General features: G+C 39.9%; 1 protein-coding gene across 4 annotated transcripts in view; it reads right to left on the bottom strand.

Moving 5' to 3' along the window:
- Window positions 1-24,424, bottom strand: part of PHEX (phosphate regulating endopeptidase X-linked) — a 209,309-nt gene that overhangs the window by 119,245 nt on the left and 65,640 nt on the right. For all 4 annotated transcript variants that reach the window (XM_070291452.1, XM_070291453.1, XM_070291454.1 and 1 more), the window contains 2 exons: window positions 20,996-21,089; window positions 18,684-18,812 (listed from right to left, as the gene is read on the bottom strand). In XM_070291452.1, the coding sequence (XP_070147553.1) occupies window positions 18,684-18,812; window positions 20,996-21,089 (223 nt within the window). The remainder of the gene's footprint in view (window positions 1-18,683; window positions 18,813-20,995; window positions 21,090-24,424) is intronic.

Genomic DNA, 24,424 nt, shown 5'->3' with positions numbered 1-24,424 from the left:
GGGATGTGGGAGGGGGGTTCATGTTTGGGATCGCATGTACACCCATGGTGGATTCATGTCAATGTATGGCAAAACTAATACAGTATTGTAAAGTAAAATAGAGTAAAAATAAAAATTAAAAAAATAAAAATGCAAACTATACACACACACACACACATGGTGGAAAGGATCTGGTGAAGAGGAAAAGGTTGAAAATATGGGAGAGAAAAAAATGACATGTATGGTCCCTGAGAAGGCAAAAGGGGATGGGATCTGGAGAATATATGGAAGGAGTCACCTTAGACATGAGACAGGATTATGAGAGGCAAGAAGGATAAAATGATAGACAGGAATGCAGAAGAATGTATAGATGAGATGATGGAAGGTCAAGAGTCCTAGTAGAATGGCATGTCTTTTCTCCATGGAATAGGAACAAGATCTTCTGCTAAAAGGGAAGTTCTCTAAAAAGTTTGTTTTTTTCACACAGGGCTATATGCATCCTGGCAGCATGAACATACTGGTAGGAAGAGGGATATTCACAGATAAGGACAAGAGGACAATGAAAGATTTCCTCTCAATACACTATCCAACATGCAGCCATAGTAGAAAGCCCCTAAATAATTAAAAGCTGAGAATATCCTTATTTGGAGTAAGGAGTACAGAAGCTAATCTGCTTCACTTACAGTTGAAAATTAGTTAATCAAATAAAACAAAACAAGCATGATCCAAGTCAAGACATCTTGGCATATATATATATAATGGAATTAGGGGATTTCCATTGGGGATTTCCATGGTGAATCTTAAAGTCATTTTGCCTCTCTTCTTCTTGGAGCATTTTTATGAAACACATACAAATTATTAAAATATGCTGAGTGGTTCCAAATATTTCTCTTTAAGCACCTTGGTTTCTTAGGACCCTCCCTGGCCATTCCTGGGTATTAACCATGGGTTTCATAATCATTAACATTTTAAGCATTTTGCATAGGTTTTCAAAGCTCTGTACCTTGCTGATTGGCATCCCAAATGGAAATAAAGTGGTAAAAAGATATCAGGTATTGCTGGGATGAAGAATGACAAACAGTTGACACCTACACATCTTCCTTCCTCCTCTTCCTTTCCTTCTCATACCCATCCACTCCCCTTACCACCTCTGTCTTCCCTAAAGCCATGCTTTGATAACTCAATCTTTCTGTGGCCCTCTTACAGATGTAAAAACCCAAGTATAGTCAGCCCTCTATATCTGCAAGTTCTGCATCCATGGATTCAACCAAGCTCAGATTGAAAATATTTGGGAAAAAAAAATTCCACAAAGTTCCAAGAAGCAAAACTTGAATCTGCAGCCTGCCAACAATTATTTATATAGCATTTATATTGTAGTAGGTATTATAAGTAATCTAGAGATGATTTAAAGTATCTGGGAGGGTGTGCATAGGTTATATGCAAATATTACACCATTTTCTGTAAGGGACTTGAGCATCACAGATTTGGTATCTGCTAGGACTCCTGGAACTAATCCCCACAGATACCGAGAGAAATTATTATCAATTTCCTCTTGTCTTTCCCTGTGAGCCTCAGTTGTTCTCTGTCCTAGTCTTGAGATGTCTCATCATAGGTAAGCAATTCTTTCTTTTTGCACACTCTACAGATGTATTGTACAATGTTTTCTAAGAAATGGTGCTGAACTGCCCCAGCAGACTTTAAGAACAAGGGAAATCTTTGAAGGTTATTAATGTCATTGGTTGGCACATCAATGCAAATAAGAAAAATAATGATTTTACTATGCTGGAACTAGGAAGATAAATCACTGAACACTTCTGATTTTTAACTTTAGACTATTCTCCAACATCACATAATAACATCGCCTTCAGTCAAGTCATGTTCCCTGAGGCAGCAAAAGCCTGATGTAATTTTTAAATAAGAAAAAAAAGACAGGAATAGTATTTCTTCACCAAACCTTGACCTAATGCCCCAACCAGCCAGCATAAAACATTAACAGGAATCACTTAAAGAAGAAGTCATAAGGTGAACTTATCCATAGAAAATATTATTTAGAGTTAAAAATCAAAATATAACATATAAAAATTAAATGTTATTATGTTAAAATTGGACACATTCGGCATGAGAGCCCTCCAGGGAAAGCAGCATTTTGTTAAGCATCTACTTAGTTCAGATTTTATGGACCCACACTGAGAAAACTGACCCACAGTTTATTTGGTCAGTATACCAAGCAGTTTTTAGTTCTTTCCCTCAACCAATGTTATTTAAAAGTGGGATCCCCTTTTCATTCTCTGCACGCCAAGATTTTGCCCGTAGTGTTCTACATCAGACACCAGACACTGGTGCGTCCCATATGCACATACATACCCCTGTTGCCCTTCCAGCAAAGGTTTTTGAAAATGAGATTCTCCTATCTTAGTGCATTAAAATTGTCTCAGGGACTTCTCTGGTGGTCCAGTGGCTGAGAATCTGCCTTGTAATGCAGGGGACATGGGTTCACGCCCTGGTAAGGGAAATAAGATCCCACATGGGAACTAAGACCCCACATGCCGCAGAACAACTAAGCTCCCATGCTACCACTACTGAGCCAGGGTGATCTGGAGCCCATGTGCCACAGCTACTGAGCCACAAGGAGGAAGTCCACTGACCACAACAAAAGATCCCACATGCTGCAACTATGATTCGATGTAGCCAAATAAATTTTTTTAATAAAAAATAAAAATTGTCAACTTGCTCTTCTGACTTCTCCTTATCCTCTCTCCCCTCACATGGAAATAAGAACTTGGCAGTCTATAAAAATGGGTCAAGATGATTCTATTAATGCTTTTAAAGGGATATATGCTAACACTGCTTTGAGAAGAGGTGAAATCAAGCAAGACACTGCAGAGCCTTTCTAGTGACAAGACCCTCTGTGTCCCCTACTTCTTATTTGGAAAAAAAACTTCAGTTTTGCCAGCCTTTCCTGAGTTATAAATAGCAGATTTGATCAGTTAAATAATTAGAGAAGTGAGAGAATGCAGAAACAAAGGCAAAGCAATCAAGCAAAAAGTAATGACCGCTTATACAACAGTTTAGCCAAAAAACTGAATCAGACTCCTAGTTTCTCCTCAAGGGATATATATTAACAGTCTGGTGCATATCTTTGAGCTGGTTTACAGAAACAGGACCCACCCGATGGAAAGTGCCAACCACAAGCATGTAGCCCCCAGATGGGCAGGAACCAGAAGACTGGTGCTTAAGATTCTCAAAACATCACCTTGCCACCTCATCAACAACCAATCAGAAGAACGTCTACAAGCTGATCATGCACCTTGCAATCCTCACTCCTAATGTTGCATTTAAAAACCCTTGCCCAAAAGCCATCGAGTTCAGATTTTCTATTAGCTGCCCATTCCCCTTGCTTGGCTTTGCAAATAATGCTATACTTCCCTTCACCACAACTCAGTGTCTGGAGATTGACTTGACTGCACATTGAGTTCAGCTCAGTAACAGAGGAGGTCAGTCAGCCCACTGCCAGTTGTAGTTTCCTTCAAAGCTTTGTCTCTGGTGACAAAGACATCCTACACAGCCAACACAGATCCTGCCTCATACCAATGAATCCCACTTAAACTCATACTTTCAGATCCTTCTCTGAGTTCTATTAGGTTTATAATCAGAACAATATAGGTGTAGGTTTAATAGCCTATATTTATTTGATCTCCTCAACAAATCCATAAGCTTTGAAAACAAGCATCATGATTTAGATCAAATGAGATCATGGATATGTAACCCAACGAAAAAGTGTGGAAGGGGAGCAGAATTTCCCACCCCAAAACTTACCTCTTTGGCATGAGGATTATTTTACATTTTAGGCTAATTATTTTTAAGAAATAGCAGATGAGAAAAAACAGAGAAGTTACCCTTTTGTAAGGGATATTTACATTTATAAGGGAAATCTGCATTTGAAAGGATGTCTCTCTCTCTCTGTACCAGGAAGATGTCATGTTGAAATCTCTAGAAAGTCTTACCAATGGAGAAGCAAAAACTTAAATCTGTATAATAACCTTACCTTTGTTTACCATGCTCTGCCTGATAATCTCCTATAACTGGCTTCCCTCCCCTACAAAACATCTTTTGACTTAGCTGGAAATGGTATTTAAGGTGATGAATTGGGCCATTGTAGGCAGGAGGTGCAGGAGACGTGGGTTCGATTCCTGTCTGGAGAAGACCCCCCTGGACAGGGCATGGCAACCCACTCCAGTATTCTTGCCTGGAAAATCCCATGGACAGAAGAGCCTGGCAGGCTACAGTCCATAAGGTCACACAGAGTTGGACACGAATGAAGAAACTGAGCATACGGCATAGGGACTTACTCGGTTTTCCTGAGTCTTGCTCATATACACGGGAGGTATCCAAGTCTCAAAAATCTAAAGTCCGTCACTAAGTAAGTAGTGTGTGACTCTCTGCAACCCCATGGGCTGTAGCCCACCAGGCTCCTCTGTCCATGGGCGTTCCCAGACAAGAATACTATAGTGGGTTACCACACCCTCCGCCAGGGTATTCTCCCAACCCAGGGGTCGAACCTGCGTCTCCTGCATTACAGGTGGATCCTCTACTGCTGAGCTACCAGGGAAGCTCCAAACAGGAGGGATACGGTGTTGTTAAATTTCTGTTTTTCTCTTGTTAATCTGTCTTTTTATTACAGAGGGGTCTTGGCCAAAAACCTAGGAGGATAAAGGGAAAAAATTCTTTTCTTTCTCTACAGTGTTCTGCAAATTTAAACTTCTTAGTTTTATGATTTCACATCTTACATGATATGATTTCTCACGATATAATTTCACATCTCATAAGATACATAAAGCAGATGTTCAATAAATAGAAGTTGATTTACGTTTTTAAAACCTCCAGTGGGTATCCAGCAAAGAAGCAAAATTTAATCAAATATCTTTTATACATGCTAATGTGTGACAGTTATTCCAGCAGTTATTTGAAATATAAACTTTAGTGGGACTCAAATGACTCAGTTAGTCCAGTCCATTCTGAGGCGGATGATGCCAATGTGGTATAGAACAGATGGCTAAGAATGGTTTTATATATATATATATATATATATATATATATATATATATATATATGTATATGTATATGTATATGTATATATGTATATATTTACATACATATATATTACATATCTGATACAAACAGCTATATAGGCTGATAGAGTTCTTAAAGAAGAAAAGAATCCTCAAAGTTGACTGTATTCATTAATCCTAGCATAATGTAATTTCAATGAAATTCTTAAAACAAAAGCATAATGTTGAGATTTTCATTTTTCATATATTCAGAATTTATAAGTAATATCTTAATAAAACATAAGATTAAAAAGTCTCCAGTTTCCCCATTGGTCTACAGCAAGACATGGTTCCTTAAGTTGTAACCACCTGACTAGTGAATGCAAAGAACAAAAATTATTATCAATAATTCACATGGTTAACACAGAAAAAATAGGCTCTATGTAAGGGAAGTTCCTAAAATGTTTCTTTCTGACAACCGTCACTTCACTAGAAAGAAACACAGACATTAAATAAATCAATGCACTAATAAATGTTAAGTATCCACTGACTCATTGTTTATACTATATTTATGAAAACAACTTTGAATTGGCTCCTGATAAAAATGTAATAATGGCATTGAAATAAGAAGTAAAGAAGAGACCTGTGTTAAGCAAGAAGCGGTAAAGCAAAAAAACTGAGGCTAGATAGAAGACGCTCAGTTTCTGGCAGGCAAGGAAGCTAATAAAACAAATCATATCAGTTTGTCAGGATTAACAAACTTGGCAGAGCTATTCAAAATGTTAGCGAAAGAAAAAAATATCAAATTATTTAGGCCCCAGATATATTATAAAGCATGTTAGTCTGCTGGTGCAATAGTTTAGCATGTTCTCTTATCAAGAAGCATAAGGCTAGGATCATATTTACTGACTATAAATAGATTGTGTTCTAATTTTCTAACTCATCTTTTCCTTAACCAGTCTCACTATGATCTAGCCTTTGGCTGTGGGTAAACTTCCTCCAGCAAGGAATTCTGCCAGGTCACTTCCAAAACCCAGCTCTGTTGGAGGGCCTAAGTGCTTTTTTTGAGCAAATGAATTTCTAGTACAGGGTCTTTGCAGCCCACAGGTCTGATCAGCTTGATGAGACTGTGGCCAATCATCAGTGGCAAAGACAATAGTGTCCAATGTTATCCAGAGACAGAATCAACAAACAAGCAAGGTAGGCCAAATGTGTCATTACCGTGGCAGCACACTCGAGGACAAGGGCAAGAGCAGTGTCCACACTTATTTCCAAAGAATTCCCAATGAGCCTTCTAAATTACTTGTTTTGCTGGATGTCATTTTACCAAAGCTTGCTTAAAAAGAGTTGTCATGACTGGGGTCTGATGACATTTGTTGTAATAAGATTTAGCCCGCAGAGAGTTGTGAAACCTGGATCTGCTATAGAAATTACATTTGGCTCCTTGAGTAGTTGCATGAGACTCTCCTAGGAGCCAGATTTAGCATTAAATGGGAGAGCAGGTTCTGGAACGTGGCCAGGGCACAGGCCTTAAAAGGAAGGATCTTTAACCCAACTGAAAGCTACGACACCGGGCACGTATGGAGAACTAGGTAGAGCAAAACCCCAGGTACCTCACTCACACTCACTCTGTTGAAGAGAAATTAGCAAGAAGAGCTGTCAGTGCAGGAGAGTTGCCATAGTTCTTTGATGGCATGCATTTGCTCTTCATGATTAACCTTAGGCATGACACACAGTAATTCACTGGACACTCGCTATGCACTAGGCATCGTGCTAAGCCTTCTATGTGGATTATCTCACTCAATCCTCATCACAAACCAGCAAGGTGGGTACTGTTTGTATCCCTATGTCTGATTCACTGCAATGATGGCTTTTAACTCTATACCTCCAGGCCTCTATCCATGTCCTTTGCTATGGGACCTTTCACAAAAAAATGCATTCTATCACCCCATTCTGCCAAACTGGACTGGCCTTGTGGCTGGCTCTGGTGAACAGAATGCAGACAGGACACATTGCCAGTCCTGAACCTGGGCCTCAGGAAGCCTCCTGGTCTCTGCCTGCTCACTGGCACCTCTGCCATCACTAGGAGAGCATGCCCAGGCTGGCTGGGTGACGGAAGGAAAACACTTGGAGTAGAACCAAGTTATCCTGATCACCTCTGCCGAAGCCAGCTTCAACCAGCTGGCCCCCAGACATTTGACAAACCACGCCAAAATAAGCAGAGCTGCCTGGGGGACCACCAGCTAACTCCAGATGCATCAACATTAGGCCACTGAAGTTTGGTGGTTGAGTGTTACAGAGCACTGCTATAGCAGCAAAACTTGGGTACCATTCATAAACAGGAAAACAGAGAAATGAAGAGGTTAATTTGCCCAAAATGATAAGAGTAGAACTGGGCTATGAGATATATATATATATATATATATATATGCCAGTTTTCAGAAAATCAGATGTAACTTCTTTATAAGGTCAATGTTTTGTAACTATATTTAGAAGTCCTTTAAAACTCAAATCACTTTGGTTTGCCTTAGTTCAGACAGACCCAGAGAAACTGCAAAACTTAATTCTGCAAAGACCCAGAGAAACTGGCTGATATTATAGCTGATACCATTGACTAGGCAAACAGAAACAGGGACACTTGATAGCCAGATAGAATATCCTTTCTTTGCATGAGCTGTGTTGAAGGCAGCTTGATCTCTATCAGTACAGTGGCTATACTGAGACCAACTGTTTTGAGGAGCAGCACCTGTAAGGAATGAAGGATCCCTCAGTATAAGGGCATTGCTATAGTGCATGACACTGACCTTCATGTGACTTCTGCCACTAACGTTAGAGTTACATCTCATTTACTCAACCACTGAGAAAAACAGTGAGCAGGGGAATTAAAGAACTTGAATATTAATAGCAGTTCATCAATTCAATTATATTGGCTAACTAATGAGGTGAACTCCTAGTGTATGGAGGTTGCAAGTTCAAACTCTACCACTGCGATTGGACCCATGTGGGTACTTAAGTCTTCAGGACCAGCTGCAGCAGTATGGGGAGGGAGGAGAAACCTGTTCTTGGGTGAAGAATTACTACCAGAATTGCTCATGCAGAGCACTCAGAAAATTGGAAGATATTGTAGGTCATCTATGGCATTACTTGGGGACATGAATGATGTCCTTACCTTAAAGAGAAAAAGGAATAAGCTACTAGAATACAGGAGGAATCAGTGAATTGTTGGACACAGTAAGTAAAGTTTTAATTATTCATCTAATAAAGTCTCGATCGAAAGTATAATAAAAGATTTGTTCCTCTTTAACTAAATTAGCCTTCTGCATACAGACTGTCAATGTACAAGAAGACACCAGTTACTTTATCTTTTATCTCACTGTTGACAAAGTCTCTCGCCTGACCAAATTTTAGCCAGGTTCCTCTACACCCTCTGCTTGACTAGGTCTCAATGGTGATTCCATCCTGTCCTTGCCTGGCCTGCACAGCCCAGTTTTACCAGGAATCCTGATAAGCCAGTTGAGAGAGAATCCCCTCCACTCTTGATATCTGAGCACCCTGGCCTGCCTTCAGCAAAAGTCCCCTGACCAGGGCCTCCCTGGCAGTCCAATGATTAGGACACCACACTTCCACTGCAGGGAACATGGGTTCAATCCCTGGTCAGGGAACTAAGATCTCACATGACACATGGCACAGCCAAAAAACAGAAGAAGAAAAAAAGTCCCTTGACCTTTGAATGTTTCCTCTTAGTAATTTTCCATTCACTGACTCCTTCAACCTGCTCTTTGGCCATAAATTCCCAGCTGTCTCGGCTATATTCAGAGTTGAGCCTGATATTTCTCTCTCTTACTTTGAAAATCTTGACACCCTTTGCAATAATCCTGAGTAAAATCCTCTGTAAAATCTTAACAAGTATCAGAATAATTTTCTTTAATGGGGTTTACCCTATAACAAAAACAGAAAATTTGAGAGAGCAGCAATAAAATGCCTATTGGCAGAGCTGAGTTACATGAATAAAGTAATTTGGGGACACAGTGTCTACAAGGAAATAAAATTAGGTAGTTTAATAACTTAGTTCAGCCAAAATGTTCAAACGAAAGCTCCAATTTCCTTGAATCCTTTACAAACTACAGTTTAAAGCACAAAGTAGAAAGATCTATTTTTTTTCCTTTGCAGCAACATGATAGAAAATTGTTCTTTGAGGTATATATTTATATTTCTGCCTCGTAACCATAAAAAACGGTAAACATTTTAAAGATTGTTTTGATGAGAAATCTTACAGAGCCTTAGGTCATCATTCCAAACATCAGGGATCACTCCTCAGAATGATATATGTAGAAAATCCCAGAAATTGAGCTCAGTATGTGCACTGAGCCAAAGATATACCTCAAATGTTGCTCTTAGATGAAATCTCTGATAATCAGCTTGTTTCTTACAGTATCCCTCTTTCTTCTGAAAATTATATGAATGTGAAAAAATGCAATGTCAACTGGTTAGATTTGAATTGATAGCACTTTCACACTCTTTGTCTTTAAAATACTGAAATACTAGAAGCAAAATCTACTTCAACTGATTCCCACTTCTAATGCTAAGAAATAGGAATTACATCCCTTTTATTTGTATAAGATCTTAATATATGAATAAATAATTTCCTGATAAGAGTCAATCCTAAAGGAAATCAATCCTGAATATTCATTGGAAGGACTAATCTTAAAGCTGAAGCTCCAATACTTTGACCACCTGATGCAAAGAGCTGACTCATTTAGAAAAGACCCTTATGCTGGGAAAGACTGAAGGCACGAGGAGAAGGGGATGACAGAGGATGAGATGGTTGGATGACATCATTGACTCAATGGACAGGAGTTTGAGCAAGCTCCAGGAGTTGATGATAGACAGGGAGGCCTAGCGTGCTGCAGTCCATGGGGTCGCAAAGAGTCGGACACGACTGAACGACTGAACAACAACAAAGAGTGAATGAATTATAGGATAAGCCACTAAGAAGTCTCTTCACTATGACAGGTCTCCTCATTCCAGTCGTTAAAATGGTGAAGATTCAAGTGTTTTTCAGAGAGAAGCAAGGGAATAGAACACCCACTTCAAGCTAGATGGTTTGAACTTGAATTCCACCTAACCATTTTCAGGCTATATGACTTTGGGGAATTCACTTAAACTCTGAGCTTCAGTGTCCTAATCTGGAAAATGAGGACAGTAAAAGCAATTATAGGACTATTGTGAGGTCTAAATGAGTTAACACACCAAAAGCTCTTAGAACACATACCAGACATCCAACTACATCTCAGTAAAAGTTAGCTACTTTCTTATCATTACCAGATTTTTAAAACATTATATAGCCATCTCTGGGATCTTTGTGTGCCTGCCATGGACTTGGGTATCTATCTGGGGTATTTACACATACATTATAGAAATAAATTATCATCAATAATAAAAAAATGGAAGACAACAAACAACTTTAGACCACCCTCCCACATAAACACATAGCTCTAAATCTTCTCTCCTGTCACTCAGGTCATGAGCCTACGGATCAGGGTTTGTCACAGTAAGACAGGAGCATCGTCTCTATTGACAGTGACAATATGTCATGGATTCTCTGAGAGAGTTCCACTTTCATACTCTGCATATAACTTTTTACAAAAGCAACTTGTTAAATGTTTAGCTAATATGCTGTATTTTTAAATTATGCATGATCTTCTTCTAAATAACACGAAAAAATTAAAGAAGTTCTCTGACAGACAAGGTCATGACTTTGGGTTCTGAAAACTGGAGAAAAAATGTTGGTGTACAAGGCACAAAATGGTATCCCAAGGACAGATTCAGTTTGGCCACCAAAGTACTGCCAAGATTTAAAATGTGGGATATTTCACATAAAACTCCATATTTCTGACTTCTCTCCAAAAACTAGAAGCCGAGCAACCCTCAGCAGGCATCCTGCATGAAAAGAGCCCGAAGTGAATCCTGACTATCACAGCCATTCCAGATCATCAGTATTGGGTCTCAGATTCCCCAGCGGCAATTGCCACTTCTCACTGCACTTGCCCCAGCCTTTGCTGACACTCAGCCAGCTTTAGTTCTGTGCGTTATTTAATGTTCCTCACTGGCTCTGAGGGGATTTGAGCTTGGAACTCCTGACTTTTGCCTTGACTGAGTCTTTTGCAACTTTCAGGCACTGAACACCTTTAACTTGCAGGTTCCACACCACCCGGGCCATGAGCCAGTGAGAACCAAGCCTCCAAGGTGCTTACTTCAGAGCAGAATTCAGAATTTGTGGATTGTTTGCTGGTATCCCAGAGAACCTGAAACAGCCTCAGCAAGTAGCGGCCTGACTTCAACTCCCATCCCTGTTCCCAGACCATGAATCCCTTGTGGGGACTACTTGAGTCCTTCCGCTCTCATATTAGAGCCCTTTGAGAAACCCAGTTGGTCAGACACTGACGACTCTACCTTCCCAGTCCTGGCTACTAGCACCCACTCACTGAGGGACTGAGCCCTGCCATGCTGACCTCAAAGTATCCCTCTTCCATTCTTCAGACAAGGACTGTGCAATGTGGTAGCCACATATAGCAAGTAAACACTTGAAACAGGGATAGTCCAAATTGAGATGTGCTATAAATATGAAACATGCATGCCGGTTCAAAGACTTAATATAAAATAAAGCATAAAAACTACTGTATCAACAATTTTGTATGAACGACTTATAGAAATAATATTTTTGATATATTTGATTAAACAAAATATAGTATCAAAATTCATTTCACCTGTTTCCTTTTACTTTTTCCCTGGTGGCTCAGACAGTAAAGCGTCTGCCTACAATGCGGGAGAGCTGGGTTCAATCCCTGGGTCAGGAAGATCCCCTGGAGAAGGAAATGGTAACCCACTCCAGTATTCTTGCCTGGAAAATCCCATGGACTGAGAAGCCTGGTAGGCTACAGGTCATGGGGTCCCAAAGAGTCGGAAACTACTTCACTTTCACTTTCAGTAGAAAACACAAAATTACATCCATGGCTCACATCAAGTTCTACTGGACAAAGTCAGCTGCTGTCCTGAGTTCCACAACTCCCTACTCTCGCTCCACTGGCCTGTCACTGTGGTCTAAGTAACGTTTGCAGCCAGTCCCACATGGATTAAGGCCCTGTCTTGCTATCTGAAAGGCTCTTTCAGATAGTATCTGATTGTTCCATGTGGCCTCTTTAAGAGGCTTTCTGTGAAAGGATTCTCCCTTTTCTACATCCCATCCTTCCCCTTTCTAATTAAATTTTGAAAACTCCTGTAGTTAGGTGTGAGTGAATGAATATGAGCCATATGTGTGTGGCTGTGTGCACATGCATATGGGAAGTCACAAGGAAACTAACATAAAATTGTGTGTTCTCCCCAGTTAAAAGGAAGAGAGGTAGGTTGGGGAGGGGAAAAGGATGCTTTCTCGTCTACAAAGGAAACCTCAAAGTGAACTACTCCTCCCATCCTCTCTGTAACAAAGTGTGCCAACCAGTGGCAATTGGGCCAACCCGCCATTAAGAGGCTGTAGAGACAGAGATACTGAGGAGAAGCACAGAGTCTCTTAGAGAAACCCAGGTACCAGTTTTCAAATAAAAACTAAAACAGCTCAGAGGAAAACAACCACCACCACCACAAAAGCAGAACTAAAAAGTAGCCTGGAGGCCCATACACAGGGTTTGGCACAGTCTATTTAAACCAATTTAAACCAATGAAATTTTCTATAATCTGAAATCAAAGTAGTTACTTGCACTAATGTAACAGGCTTTAGTAACCAATGTTCTGCTGTCCTGAGTCAAATGCCTGCCCTGCTCACAGGAATCACCAGGGCTGCTTTTTGGTGCTGTTTGCAAACAAATGAATAATGCAAAGGCCTTGCTACTCTAAGTGTGGTCCCGGGACCAGCAGCGTCGACATCACTGGGAAGCTGGTTATGCAAATTCCTGGGTCCTACCCCAGACCCAGTTAAAATGCAGTGAGATTTTGCATTTAACCCACAAGATCCTCCAGTGATTCTGGTACACTTTAAAGTTTAAGAAGCACCTGAAATTTAACCTTCTGACGGCATTCATTTGCTTAACAACTGTTTTTGAGAAAAAAAAAAAAAAAAAGACAATGGCAGCCCTCCCTCTGAGTTAGTGTCTCTGGAATTTGTCCCAGTGGGGATCTTTCTGGTTTACTCTTTGCATTGTAGTTAATAATAAAGAATGTTTTTCAAGTAAATCAATGGTTCCAGGTGGTTCTTGGATGAGAGCCCTGCAACATGGCTATAAAAAGCCAGATATTTCTAAGTTCCCAACTTAAATATTCCCTGAAGCAAATAGCTTCTGCTTAAGAGCAGCAAATAATTTTATGTAAAATAGATGAGTATCTGTGTAACTATCACACTACCTCCTCATCCCGCGTACACCACATCGGGGGGAGTGCCAAAGTCAACTTTATTTTAAAATGTCACATGCTGACAAGAATAAGGGACTTTCACACCAAAACTGAGAAAAACAAATTACTCCACATACTTTTCATATTACTTAAAATTTTTCTACTGCCAAAAAAAAAAATCCTGTTACATAAAAACACCTCCACTATCCCTTCATTGTTTTTATATCCTTCCCAGGGCTTATAATGTTACCACTGTGATTAACTGATAACTTCTCAATCCATTTACTCTGACCAAGGAGTGAAAGAAAACACAATGGGAATATTGAATATTTTGAAATGACATTAATTCTTCAGTGGAATTATTTGCAAGAAGAGTACTTTCAGGTTCAAACATAAACTCTCAAACTTGGCATTAAATTCTCCCAAGTAGCAAAAGACAGGAAAAAAAACCCTAAGTAAATGTACTTAGATGTATGGCATTCCAAAGCAAACTTCAGCATATAATACATAGTTGTAATATACATTGACACGTAATACCAACTCGTTGAATTATGACTTAACAGAGTTTTAACCTTCTTTGCCTTTAAATCCAGTGTTTAATGATCACTTGCATTCAAGGTGTTTACATATTCAAATCTGATTGACTATAACGGACTGTTATTAGTGAGGGAGAGCAAAATATACCATCCCAAAAATGCTTCCCAGGTGACGCAGTGGTAAAGAATCCACCTGCCAATGCAGAAGACATGGGTTCAACCCCTGGGTCAGGAAGATCCCCTGGAAAAGGAAATGGCAAACCACTCCAGTATTCTTGCCTGGAAACTTCTATGGACAGAGGAGCCTAGCAGGGTACAGCCCGTGGGGTTGCAAAGAGTCAGACATGACTGAGCATACAGAGAGAAAATATGTCCCTTTGGCATATTGATTATTTGGGGCTGATTATTTTTTGAGAGGCTGCAGACATAGGAATTTTCCTGAAAGCAGGGAACTCACTCTTGTGAGAGAAGTTAACCTTTATAAGGTTAATCTCCATTGTAAAGGGGTCTCCCTTTCTGTACCAAGAAGAGGAGGGTGACCAAATCTCTAGAAACTCTTACCAATGGAGAAGGTAAGGACTTAAATCTGTGTAACAACCATCCTTAATTACTGTATTTTGTCTGGTAACCTATAACTGGCTTCTCCCTTTGCTCAACATCTTATTTCATCTTTAGCTCGACTTGGAATTTAAGGTGGTAGCTTCAGCCATTTCTGGAGGTTAGTCAGTTGTCCTGAGTATAGGAAATACATATGTTATTAAACTTGTTAGTTTTTCTCCTATTAATCTTGTATTATAGGAGGTTCTCAGCCAAGAACCTAGAAGAGTAGAGGAAACATTATTTTTCCTCCCCTACCTAATTAATCATTCCTAGACACTCTGGTTCATGCCATTTGTAACATATAATTTTTCATAAAGAGAATGCACACCAAAAAAAAAACTAGCTAAATTTCCATTTCTAATCAAAAATGGACCTTCTCCTCCAATGCAGCTGAAAGAATGGAAAACATACAGCCAAAATGAGTAGACTTTATAAAATTCATGACCTCCAGGGAATTCTCTTGGAGAAAGAAATGGCACCCCACTCCAGTACTCTTGCCTGGAATCCCATGGACAGAGGAGCGTGGTAGGCTGCAGTCCATGGGGTTGCTGAGTCGGACACGACCAAGTGACTTCACTTTCACTTTTCACTTTCATGCATTGGAGAAGGAAATGGCAACCCACTCCAGTGTTCTTGCCTGGAGAATCCCAGGGACGGGGGAGCCTAGTGGGCAGCCGTCTCTGGGGTCGCAAAGAGTCGGACACGACTTATGCAACTTAGCAGTAGCAGTAGGGAATTCTCTGGTGGTCCAGTGGTTAGTACTCTGCATTTTCACTGCCAAGGATCCGGGTTTGATCCCTGGTTAGGGAAAAAAGATCCCACAAGCCGTGTGGCATGGGGAAAAATAAAAAGAAAATTCATCACCTCCAACCTCACCCAAACCACTACTGCCTCCAGGCACCAATACTACATTTCCTCAGTTTACCCAGTGCTCCACTCCCTTGGACAATGATTTCCCTCTCCTTTAATCTTCCACCTCAACCTCTGTCCTAAACTCCATTGTACTTCCCCTACTGCCTCTTTGACATCTCCACCAGGAAGTCTGATAACATCTCAAATTCAACAGGGCCTAAACTGAACCCCTGATCTTCCCTTCTAAACTTGATCCTCCCCCACAGCACTCCTCTTCTCAGTTAACAGCAACTCTGTATTTCCACTTAATCAGACTCAGAGCTCTGGCTCTCAGATCCCTCAAAAAATCTGTCAGCAAGTTGTGTTGGTTCTATCCTTCAGAATGTATTCAGAATACCATGCCTTCTCACAACTTCCACTGCTACCACCTGGTCCAAGCCACCATCACCTCTGGCCTGGTCCCTCTGACAGTCTCCTAATTGGCCTCCATGCTTCTTTTTTTTTTTTTTAATTTTTTAAATTTTAAAATCTTTAATTCTTACATGCGTTCCCAAACATGAACCCCCCTCCCACCTCCCTCCCCATAACATCTCTCTGGGTCATCCCCATGCACCAGCCCCAAGCTTGCTGCATCCTGCGTCAGACATAGACTGGCGATTCAATTCTTACATGATAGTATACATGTTAGACTGTCATTCGGCCTCCATGCTTCTATTCTTGACCTGCTACAATCTCGTCACAGCACAGCGGCCAGGGTAAGCCTTTCAACATAAGTCAAGTCACATCAGGCCTCTGCTAAAAAGCCTGCAATAGCTCCCCACTCCACTCAGCATCAAAGCCAACACTCTTACAATGTCCTACAAGTCTTCTAAAATGCCAGGCCTGCTATTGCTCTGACCTCAGAATCTGCTTCTCTCACCCCTCACTCACCCTGCTCCAGCCACAGGGACCTCCCTACTCTTCCTTGAGCACTCCAGGCACATCCCTGCCTCAGGGATTTGCACTAGCTGTTCCATCTGCTTAGAATACTCTTCCTCCAGATAACTGCCGTATCTGATTCTCTCACCTCCTTCAAATCTTTACCAAATGTCATCTTCACAGAGAGGCTTTCTTTGACCATCTCATTTAATCCTACAGCGCTCCCCACACACTCGCACCTTCCAGCACTCTTGATTTATCCTTACCCTGATCTCATTCTTTTCTTTTCCAGAGTCTTTGTCATAATGTATACAACTGTATTGATTTTTTTTTTGTCATCTCAGTGAGGTCAGGGATCTTTGTTCTCTGCTGCCTCAAAAAGTGCCTATAGCAATGCCTGTTATATAACAGATATTCAACAAATATTTGTTCAGTAAATGAGTAAAATTAAACCTCAGCCTTTATTAGTGGATTCATCTGGCTGGGTCATTAATGCTACTAGAACAAACAGGCACAGATCATGGGTGCATGGAAGTTGATTACAATGTTCTTTCCATATATGTTTAGAAGTTTACAAAATAAAAAGATTTCTTTTTAAGCTTATGAAAAAAACCTGACTGTTTTCTGTGAAACAAATGTCACATCTCTTTAGTTCTTAGAGGATAGCAAAAGGAAAGGCGGGCGGGGGGAGGGGGGAGTCCCTGCATTGTATTTCTATTTCTAAGCTGCTTAATAGTTGTTAAACATGAGAGAGAGTGAAGAAGAGAGAGCCCTCTTACACTGTTGGTGGGAATGGAAAAAAATAGTACAGCCACTATGGAAAACATTAGGGAGGTTTCTTAAAAAACTAAAATAGAACTATCATATGATCCAGCAATCCTACTCCTGGGCATTTATCCAAAGAAAATTCTAATTCAAAAAAATGCAAGCACCCCATTGTTCACAGCAGCACTATTTACAATAGCCAAGACATGGAAGCAACCTTAGTGTCCATCAACAGAGGAATGGATAAAGAAGGTGTGATATATATACATATTACATATACACACACAAGCACACGCAATGGAACATTACTCAAGCATAAAAAAGAATGAAATAATTCCATTTGCAGCAACATGGATGGACCTAGAGATTATCATACTAAGTGAAGTAAGTCAGACAGAGAAAAACAAATACCATACAATATCACTTAAACGTGGAATCTTAAAAAAAAATAATGCAAATGAACTTACTTATAAAACAGACTCACAGACATAGAAAACAAATTTATATTTACCAAAGGGGGAATAGGGGAGGGATAAATGAGAAGTCTGGGATTAACAAATACATATTACTGTATAGATAAAATAGATAAACAACAAGGTCCTACTGTATAGCACAGGGAATTACACTCAGTATCTTATAATAACATGGAAAAGAATCTGAAAAAGAATAGATATATATGTATGTATAACAATCACATGGCTGTATATATGAAACTAACACAACTTTGTGAAGCAACTATTACTTCAATAAAAATTGTTTGTTTAGAGGGGTGGGTTGGGGAGGGATGGGGGAGGGATGTTCAAGTGGGAGGGGACATGGGTAAACCTATGGCTGATTCATGTTGATGTTCGGTAGAAACCAATGCAATACTGTAAAGCAATTATCCTTCAATTCAAAACAAATAATTTTTTAAAAATTATTTCTTTTCAACCCAATCAAATGGGCAGAAGACCTAAATATACATTTCTCCACAGGTGGCCAATAGACACATGAAAAGATGCTCAACATTGCTAATTTTTACATTATAGTATATATATATAACTATTACAAACGTAACTTAGTCATTTTGCTATATACCAGAAACTAACACAATACTGTAAATCAACTACATTTCAATTTTTTAAGTTATTTTGAAGAAAATACCTAAGTACAACTGGCAAAAAAGGAAAGTTGTTAAATATATTACAAATCATTTCATCACTGGGTCTCCAGCTTTCTAATCTTTAAAACAAAGAAATCTGTCTGGAATATCTCTATCTTTTGTAATTACAATGGTTCAAATATCTAACCCCAAAATTATCCAGGCCCTCTTTTTCCTAAGCATTGACTGAACACATTTAATTTCTACAGGAGAAATTCTGACTCTATATGGCATGATTTCATGCTGTTTTCTTATTTCTAAATTTTCATGATAACATTCTACATTTGAGTTTTGAATTAATATGGTACTGCAAGAATTCCTCTTGGAAGCAAAACTGTTATCTAGATTCATCACTTTAAGAGCTAAAAGGCTGATACTGGCCTTCTGACCATATTATCTATCTCAGATCTGGTTAACTACCATTGTTTTCATCAGCTGGGGGCGGGGGGGGGCAGCACTTACCATTTCCTTCTTGTCTTCCTGGAAGTGTACATCCACAAACATTTTTCCAACGACATAAGGGAGGGTACTTTCAATAAAGTTCACACATTTGTCCCACTGAGGCAACAAAGTTGTGGTCCCCTGGATTACCTGTGGGAGATAATTGAACCAGACTGAGCTTCACTTGGATAAAACCAATGGCTGAAAAAATGTTCAAACAACCTGAAGGACACAGTCTACAAAACACTGCATGCTGCAACCCATATACATGTGTCAGAGAGTAAACCAAAGGTACAATCGAATGAAGAAAAATATTCTGCTTGTCTTATTATATATAAAACCAAGAGAAAATATTTTAAGAGAGGATAATAATGTATCCCTCCTTTCCTTCCAATTTTCCCACTGAAAAAAAGGATATAGACAATAGCATAATTTTTCTGCAGTTGCAAGGACGTGAAAGGACCGTCCAAGTGTCCAGATGGTAGTTAATACCTTCTGAGAACTAAACTTTTACCAAGAAAGGTTTAAAATCAATGGCTGATCAAAGTTCCCCCACTCCCAGCAAAGGCTTCCTTGCTCTGGAAAGTACACTCACATGACAGACCAGGAAAATATGCCCACCATGAACAACCCAGGAGGCATATTTACATTGTGTCATAACAGAACACACTGGTAACCAAGTAAAAAATAGATGTGTTTTTCTCATCTGTCCCAATTAAATCATTATAAGAAAACATTTACAAACAAGTAGGGAAGGTCCAAAGCAGGACTTGGAAGGCTCAAAGGCTTACTCTTCAGGGTTGAAGACAAAGAAATAAATATCATTTAAGTTGCCCCTGTGGGTTGGGAGTTTGGAGCGCTCACAATGCAAAGTAAAGATAGACAGCAAGGGGAGGCTCTGAGAACGGTGGCTGGAGGCATCCGGTGAATGATATTAGACCCCGGCTGTAGGTACAGAGCTAATGTGATTAACACTAAAGTTCATCTATTCTTCCTCTACTTTCTGATAACATAACCACTCTCCAAGGTAAGGAATGAATGTATTTTTAAAACTTCTAGATAAAGAGATCCTACAACTTTATTTGGCAATTCAGTATTATATTTAGCACTTTATGCTTAAGAAACATCCCTTCATACCTAACCTCAAATTTTCACACACTACTTCTTACACCTCTCTCTCTTATTTTCTTCACAGTGGGGGTGGAAAGCAGCTGGGTACCATCTTTTATGTGATCCATAGAAGTTAAAAATATACACAGACACATATATATAATCTACTAGTTTTACAGCTTAACCCTTTGATATGACCTCAATATATATAGTTTTATGATGTTTTCTATCAAGTTCAGTACCCTAGTGACTTCAAGGGCCAAAATGTATCCAAAATAATTGTGCTACTACTCAAGAGCAATGACCCACTAAGAACTTCTCTAGCTACCATTTTCCCTAATAATTAAAATGTCTATTAAATGAAATTAGAGCTTACAAAATTTTCCATTACTTAACTATAAATTAAGAGAAAATTAACTTAAAATATTTGTTAAGGTCCCAAAATTCTTAAAATGTTAAAAAAAAAAAAAAAAAAAGAGCCACAAAACCCTTAAGTCTGTATTGGTAAGAGACTCACTCAGACAAAAGCCTCTGAAACTAAGAGTGACACTTATGTAAGTTAAAGAGGAGAACAAGTGTGGGGAAGGAGCAGAGATCACAGGGCTGGATGAGCAGGGGGAAAAGAAAAGTGTTCTAGGCAGTTGAGCCACATCTCAGAGGAGAGTAAATTTAGGCCTTGTTGGCCTAGTAGAATTAGGATAAGTTAGATTGAATTAAGAAGACCAACACTAATGAAAAAGAAAAAAGAAGGCAAAAAAAGACTGAAGATCAAGCTAGAGACAAAACACTACCCCTAAATTGAAGATGAAACTTTACCATCTAATACATATAGCATGCATATTCTGAATATTCAGAATACTGAAAACGAAAGACAGTTACAAATATATCACTAAGAAATATTAAAATTATAATTATAGTGACCCACTTAAAACACTGGGGAAAGGGGAATAAATTGGTAAGAAGGGGAGGGTGAAAACATGATGGTCTCAAGTATTACCCTAAATATCCTTATATACCTTCATCAAAGAAGAGCTTGAATATACTTTATTATATGTAAGGTTTACCTCAATAAAAAGAAATAAAGCCAAAAAAAGTAGAACTTGAGCTGTAAAATTCCCTCTGCCCAATACCTAAAGATGATGTTTATTGGATTAGTTAATATACAGACTGTTCTGGCATGTAAAGTTATCCAGTGATGTAACTGCAATCGTCTTAAAACTTACCCGTGAGAACTCCAGCCACCTATACTGAAAGCGCCTGCTTAAGTTTGGAATTCTGGAATAAACCATCCTCCACACCAAATAGTTGGCAATGGTCCTGTTAACAGAAAGAGAACACATTTATTGTACTAAGCTTGATATCTGATGCTTTGCAGAACACCTTGGGAAAATCTATTGGCAAAGCTCCATGGAGGGACCTTTTGCTCATACAAAACTGCAGAACTTTCACTTGAGAAATGACATCAGATGATACAATGTCAACAAGCTCAACCAAAAATGGCTTGCTTTTCACCACCTAACACAGACAGATGATACGAAAATTCCAGCCCCAGGTCTCAGCATGAACATTTTGCTTTCCCACTCATGACATGGAGTCCACTGTTATCCATGCTTTCATGCCTAGAAATTGTTGATACCTTCCAACTATTAGGTGACTTGACAAAATACAGATGGATTATTAACTTTTGGAAACAAAATGCAATATACTGGCTAATGCCAATTATCTAGATATGCACCCTTGTTCGATACCTACTAGATGTGGGAGTTTGGGCAAGTCACTTAAGTTCATTGATTTCACCTTTCTTTGTCATATAATGAGGATGACCTCTACCTTACAGGGTTATTGTGAAGTTAAAATAACTAACAAAATGTTTGACAGAGTAAATTTCAGGTTTTCTTATTGTTGTTCACTTCCAAACACATAAACAACCCCACACACTCATAATATCCACAACATATATTTTTAAAAATCCATTACATTTTCTTAATTTCTGCCTTTTTCTATAAGCAAAAGGCACCTTGACCTCAAAAGTATGTGTGATCTGAGTTAATTTCCAACTCAATAGTGATGATGAATTTTTAATGACCCATCCCCTCCCAGCTGTGCCATTACCATGGTGACTAATAACACATATTCTTGAGATGGCTCTTGGGGTCAGCCAGCCAGCCATGTGAGAGCAGTGTGACATGATAATGGTGACTGGCCAATCAAGAATAACCCACACTCTCATTTGCATGGCATCTTAACTCAGTGGACATTCACTCTTAGCAACTAAATATATTTCAGTGTATACACCCACCATATGTATAGCTCTTTTAATTTATATAGAGATATACTAATGGGCTAACATATCAGGAATGTCTTCAACAAATATAGAAATAGAAATTTTGAAAGATTAAATGAAATAAAGATGTTTTCCAAAGTCCTTAATCCTTCAAACACTTTTGGCTAATTCTTCAATACACATTATCCATATAGGATTAGGTTAACACAACAAGTCAATGTAAATCAGCATCCCATATAGTCATCTTGACTATTTCAAAATATTGCGACCATATCCTTCCCAGATCTGGTTAGAACACCACTGTTTTTATCTTGTCATCTGGCCAACCAAGACAGCATAACTAGAGTGGGAGAAGGGCCACTTCTGACATTTTCTTCCCATTCACTTTGTGCTTATACTATTAATAACAGTTTCAATTCCTCTTTCTCTACAAGAATTTTTTCAATCATTTGCGCATTTTGTGAGGATTGAACCAATAGCAAAATTTATAAATATATAGGTATATGTAAATGACTTGAGATTATTTTCAATATATGGAATAAAAACTAATCAGTGAAGGTAACACTGCCCACTCTCATATATGGTATATAGATCAAATGAAGGGTTCAAGGCTATCTATACAGCAAAACTAATAGAGCCTAGCTATTGTTTTCAAAAGAAAGAATGATACATAGAAGTTTTAAAATTTTCTCCTTGGGGTTCCCTGGTGGCTCAGTGGTAAAGAATCTGCCTGCCAATGCATGAGACACAGGTTTGATCCGTGATCTGGGAAGATCTCATATGCCATGGGGCAACCACGCCTGTGCGCCACAAGTATTGAGCCTATGCTCTAGAGCCCAGGAGCCACAACTACTGAGCCCGTGGGCCGCAGGGACTGAAGTCCATGTGCCCCAGAGCCTGTGCTCCACAATAAGAGAAGCCACCACAAAGAAAAGCCTGTGCACCGCAACTAAAGAGCAGCCCTCACTTGCTGCAACAAGAGAAAAGCCCGTGCAGCCATGAAGACCCAGCAGAACCAAATAAATAAACTTTTTTCAAACAATTTTAAAAACATTTCTTCTCAGACCCCGTGGATCTTGTTGAAGTATGCACACTTCCCCTCAGAGATCGCCACTCTCATCAGCAAAGTCTAGCCCTTGTCCTTGCTCTTCTGAGGCACTACAATAAGCATGTAGTTTCAGGTCATTTCTTTGAACCTTTTGAGTTCACATCCCTAAGCCTGAGCGAGACAAGTGCTCACTGAGCACTTATTGTTGGCCAAGTATCCTCCCATTTGCCACAAGGAATGCAAAGAAATAGGAATTCACACCTACATTCAGAGAACTTAAAAGTCTAGCTGGGGGATATGGGACTTCAGATTTCAGCTTGTTCGTAGAAATGGGTTTTTCCATTGAATGGGATACATGGTAAGTACATTCGCTCATTCAGCACCTCCTGAACACCTGAGACATACAAATAGTTCTAGGTGCTGGCAGACAGAAAGGTGAGGAAGCTATAGTCCCTGATCTCCTGGAGCTTTCAGCTGAGCAGGGGAAACAGGCAAGCACATAGCAATGATGTGACAGACCCTAGTACCCACAGCTGCATGCCAGAGAGCTGGCTGGAAGAGTGCCTGCCTCAAACTGAGGGATGACAGTAGGCCTCAAGAGAGGGACAGGCCCTGGGCCAGGAAGGCTTCAGGGTGTGGGGTGGGACTATAAACTCTGGAGCAAGAACTTAGCCTCTCCGAGGCTAAATAATGGAAAAATAGCTTATGTGTGGGCGGGGATGGTGAGCAAGTTCATCACTCACAGAGCTGGGCAGAAAGGCCAGCTACAGCAGGGAAGATGCAGGCAGCAACTAGGGTCCAATATCTAGAATGTTAAAGGGGCAGAGATCAACTCTAATGCAAGGTCTGTAGGCTCTTCAACCTTAGAACACTGCTTCCGGGGTGTGAGAGCTGTGCTGGATCCCTACGTACAGATTCAAAGGAGATCCATGGCCAGCAGATAGGCTTACTGCTGCTGCTAAGTCGCTTCAGTCGTGTCCAACTCTGTGCGACCCCAGAGACAGCAGCCCACCAGGCTCCCCCGTCCCTGGGATTCTCCAGGTAAGAACACTGGAGTGGGTTGCCATTTCCTTCTCCAATGCATGAAAGTGAAAAGTGAAAGTGAAGTCGCTCAGTCATATCCAACCCTCAGCGACCCCATGGACTACAGCCTTCCAGGCTCCTCTGTCCATGGGATTTTCCAGGCAACAGTACTGGAGTGGGGTTTGCCTTCTCCGGCAGATATGCTTACATGAATTCCAAAGCTATTCCCTCAAGGTGGTTGTGATGCACCAGATTAACTGGGGAAGCAGTTAGGATGGGGCCCGATGGTGGCAGTAA

The sequence above is a fragment of the Ovis canadensis genome, chromosome X (assembly GCF_042477335.2).
Source record: "Ovis canadensis isolate MfBH-ARS-UI-01 breed Bighorn chromosome X, ARS-UI_OviCan_v2, whole genome shotgun sequence".
Lineage (NCBI taxonomy): Eukaryota > Metazoa > Chordata > Mammalia > Artiodactyla > Bovidae > Ovis > Ovis canadensis.
Note: the sequence above shows the minus strand (reverse complement) of the source record. Positions and strands in the feature narration are given on the sequence as shown.